We start from the raw sequence: 4730 nt of genomic DNA on the forward strand, positions 1-4730 counted from the left end.
ATATAAATCATATTCTGGATTTTTTAACACTTTTTTGTTAACTAAATCATTCCATATGTGTTCTTTTAGTTTTGATGTCTTCAGTATTAATTTACAATGTAGAAAATTATTAAAATAAATAAAAAACCTTCGAATGAGCAGGTGTGTCCAAATATCATGTGTTTGCCACAGAGCCTTTTTTCTGCAATATTCCGTAATTCAATGTTAAATCTCATTAAATCGCTATTTGTCGAGGGAACCAGGGAGATGCCAACTTCTTTATACCTGATGACGTGGACATGGTTCTGGGCTTCATGTATGTGGGAGGAGGTACAGGCTTGTCCAGGATAGCACCTGAGGGACAGAGACAGTAGGTCCCAGTAAGACTGAGGGTCACTTTTAATTCGAGCTGTACATGTAATGAATACAACAGGAACACCGGGCTCCACTGAAGCCTTTCTAATTAAGTGACACAGCAGTAAGTGATCTGCTGCTCTGTTCTCATCAGCAGGAGCTTCACTGAAGGTGCAGCAGCAACATTACTGCTGCTCCCAATTAGTTCCCAAATGAAATTAAAATCTACGGTGGTCGACAATTGGCTTCAACGGCCCAGAATAATCCTATTAGGTGAAGACTTTTCTTCATTTGCGTGTGATTTGTCGGATTAGTGTTTTTTATTTACTTAATTTTTGAAACGGTGGTGCATTTCTCCTTATGGAAGTGTTTTGGGCCTTTGTAACTGTTTGCCACTGTAGAATCACTTCAAATGTTACACTTTTCAACACGACTTTGCAAGTTAAATACTGAAGATTGTAAAATGATTAGTATTATTTTTTTGTGTTTAAAGATTTGAATAGAAATGCACTCTCACCTTCAGAGTTGGCCTTTCTCAGCTCCTCGTCTTTATTCTAGACACATATTAAAATACATTATTAAACTACTCAACACAGGATCCAGAATGTATGATGGATAAGCAGTCCTCGTTAAATAAATGTGCCACAAATATATAAAATCCTTCTAAAACACACACACACAAATCCTACCTGACTGGTCTTGGTGTCAGCAGGTGGAGTTTTGGCCACGCCCATTCTGTGCAGCATCACCTGAAGCCTCTGTTCAAAACTAGACGTGCTCTCAGACGCATGTTTCTGAAAGAGCATCCATAGACATTTAGAATAATAAAAAATGCATTTTTGTATGTTACTGTCAGTGCTGTGGTATTCTTCACCATAATCAATCAAATAATCAATCATCATAAATGTGGACCAAACTGATAAACACATGAAGCCTGCAGAATACTTCATCTGACAGAATCTGATCTAACACTTAATGATTACAGTTGTCTCGCATTCTGGTAACAACTGAAACTGATGCAGGACTTCTGAGTGTCTCCATCTCTTAAAGAATCAGATGCAGCTGACAGATGCTGGAATTTTTTCCAGATAAGTTCTTGTTACATCTCTTAGCTTTGAACTCTGACAGTCTGATCAAGATTAAGAGTCTGTTCAGTCCTCAGGATAGACTTTAGGACAGTATCTGTTCTTTTACATGTTGTTGTCCTTTTACTACTAACAAGTAGTACCAATACAATAATCTTCAGCCTGCATCTCACTACAGCAGTGCAGGAATAATATTACTGTTGATAAATTATAATTATTTGTATTACCAAGCCACAGAGAAGAAATATACATGTACATTTTACAAACCAGTTTCTGGTTTTCTTTGAAAACGGGTCAGCTCAGACTGACCTCACTGTGTGTGTCATCCTTGTCTTCAGGCTCTAACCCTGTCAGCAGGATGAGGCTCTGGCTCTTTCCCTCCCTCAACGACCTCTTGGTCACCTTGAGTCTCCTCTCTCCAAACGGACTCCCTCCCAACATCTCCTTCATCTGCACCCCGCCCCTCTCCTGCTCCGTGAGAGGGGAGGTGACCACAGGACTGGAGGGGGGGCCTGGCAAGTGAGGAACTGCCTCTCCTGTCGGATTGGAAAGCGTGGCAGTGGTGAGGTCGGGACTTGTGGCGGTGTTGGGGAAAGAGGGAGTGGTGTCACTGGAAGGCGTCGTCGTGGTTAAAGTCTTGGCAGGCGCCATCGTTCCCTTCGCATCGCCTGTAGGATGCTGGCCCGGGGCAGCGGTTCCTTCTGTGGTGGCGGCATCATTACAAACGTTAGCATCCTCCACTGACCTTGCCCCTCTCCCCTTGTCCCTGTCCCTCTCCCTCTCTTTGGCCTCGCGGAGGGGTCGGATGAGGTCTGCGATAGAGGTCCTTTTGACCTTCACCCCCTCTCCTCCTCCCTCTCCCCCTCCTGCCTTGGGGGCTCGGCCGCCTCTCCCCCTCTTGAAGGCAAAGAAGTCGCCAAACTTTTTCTTGATGTTTTTGGTGGGAAGTGTGGTGGTGGGGGTGACAGAAGAGGGGGGTGCAGGGGGAGTGGAGGATGTAGAGAGGAGGGATACATCAGTAGATGTAAAGCATGTGTCAGTGGATGGGACAGAGGGAGAGGTGACAGTGGTGCTGGGGGAGAGGGTGATATTGTCAGACGAAGAGGAAAAGGGGGTTGAGGCTGAGGGGGTGGAGCTTGAGTCTGGGGGAGTGGCTGGGGCAGGGATTGACTCCTCCCATCGGCCTTTTCTGCAGCAGAGACAGCAAAAAGAGCAACAGACAAGAAGAGACACTCAGTACTACCACTACTGCTACAGGAGTCAGGACACATGCTCAGTTCAGGTGCACAACACAACAAGAAGGGTCATGCAGACGGCCCACAGAGCAAAGACATCCGTCAGAGAGAGTCCACACTGGCACACACCATGATCCAGAGCACCATATCTAAACGACTCTTGGAAGGATTACCATTACATTTGGTTTGGATATTTGGAATGGTGCAGGAATGAGTTCTTAAATTCTTGAGTTCTTCTATTTTTGGTTCCCTTGTCTAGAAGTCAACATTTCTTTTGAAACTAAGTTTTGGCTGGATGCCTGAAACAAGATCTCGGCACAAGCTGAAGAGATTTTGTTCAACAACATAAAACACGTCTGTGATCGTGAATTTCCAAAATGTCTATGTGTCGTAAAAAGAGTGGTTGCTAACAAGGGACTAAATAAGACTACTAAATGTATCACGCTAAACATTAGCCACCTTTAGCTTAGCGGTTGTGATGCGCCATCATGTATTTTCATTTTTTAGCCTAATGTTAGCATTTTACTTCTGTCAATAGCATTTATGCTTCAAAGATCATAACATTGGTGTTAATCTGTGAAGATTATCCCGCTGAACAACGGGTAAGTAATATACAATAAGTACATGAAAAACATAAATACCGCACTAATAAATGGCCAAACTTCTATGTGTCATAAAAGCGGCAGTTAGCAGTTAGCTAGCAACTGACTAAATGGGGAAAACTAAACGTCATCAAGCCGACATTAGCCGTCTTTAGCTTAGCCATGGTGAAGTCATGTACTGTAGTTCCTTAATAGCTTAACGTTAGCTTTTTACTTCTGGCTATTACATTTAATCTTCAAAAAATTAAAGTGGTGTTAATATTGTGAGTATATAATGCTGAACAAGACTTGTAAGTATCATAAACGTGTGTTTGACATGGATCTTTTTCTATTCCGAAATCTATGAAAAAAATGTAGGATGCTAACTTCCGGGCTAATATTTTTGAACTACTGAGATTTCGTCTAGCATTATTGTCAGGTCCAAATCAGGTACTTGTTTTAATCCATCGATGATGAACAGATATGCTTTCATTTCAGCAACTGCTGCAGTGTATTGGGCTGGAACAGTTTTTTGGGCTTCCACTCTTTTTTTCTCCACTCACAGTCCAGATGGGGCTACAGAGCTGTGATTCAGCAGTTGTGGTGGACGGCAGCTGCTGATGGATGCTTTTGCTTCATGGCTGGTGTCGACGAAGGGTGAAAATGAAAACATATGGACGCCAACAGAGGGCAGTCAGAGATGATTCCATTCAAATGACTTTGCATGTCTTCAACTTTACAAAGACATGTAGTACAATTTGAGTGTAAGTTGTGTTGGATGCATAACGCAGGTCAGGTCAACCTGCTTTAAGCAACATGAGGTTACCAACTCCCTTCATGTACAATCACCATCATGTGATTGCAGTCACTAATATAGGATGGGTTGTGTGATCAATTCTTCTTTTACTGATGAAGAATGTGAAATATTGTTGGTAGTCCAGGAAAACGCTACAATGGGACCCTTTGAACTGAACATATTTGTCTCACAGCAGGCCAACTACCTTTATTTTAATTATTGTTGTATTATTTCAACCCAGTCTCACAGCATTTCGAGTTATAGTCACGAAATGTAATATATTGATTCGTGTTCACCAACACGATTTTCCCCTTTTTTTCGTGTCACACAGAACGATTTTAAAAGCAATGTATTTATATTGGTAGTATGTTTCGTGCCTGCACCACATATTTTTGTCCGGTTGGGTCTTGGAAGACCGGAAGCTGTGTGGTTCATAAAAACATTTTCTTACTCAATATCAAGCCACGATTATTGTTTTTATTTTAAATCGTATAATGTCGACAAACCAAGATGGCGGCGCGCTAAACAGACGTGTTTCTCTCTCCTCCGCACAATCTTACTAATCCTGATATAAAACCAACAAACTACGACAAAGTGAGCAATATAGTTGCTAAAGAAGACCCTGATGCCCTCAAAAAAATCCGTTAGAGGTCGCGGAAAAGGAAAAGCCCAATCTAAAATAGATTTTGGCCCGTCCATA

At 42.3% G+C, this 4730-nt stretch overlaps 1 protein-coding gene across 1 annotated transcript; it reads right to left on the reverse strand.

Moving 5' to 3' along the window:
* Positions 1 to 209: 209 nt before the first annotated feature.
* On the reverse strand, positions 210 to 2607 carry LOC104954809 (cell wall protein RTB1-like; the record flags this gene model as incomplete). The annotated part of the gene is made up of 4 exons (XM_010781994.1): positions 210 to 333; positions 851 to 887; positions 1023 to 1127; positions 1728 to 2607. Coding segments are annotated over 4 exons (1141 nt in total), but the record flags the coding sequence as incomplete, so codon positions are not given.
* Between the last annotated feature and the right edge of the window lie 2123 nt (positions 2608 to 4730).

The sequence above is a fragment of the Notothenia coriiceps genome, unplaced genomic scaffold, assembly GCF_000735185.1.
Source record: "Notothenia coriiceps isolate Sejong01 unplaced genomic scaffold, NC01 NC01_scaffold00023963, whole genome shotgun sequence".
NCBI classification, from domain to species: Eukaryota; Metazoa; Chordata; class Actinopteri; order Perciformes; family Nototheniidae; genus Notothenia; species Notothenia coriiceps.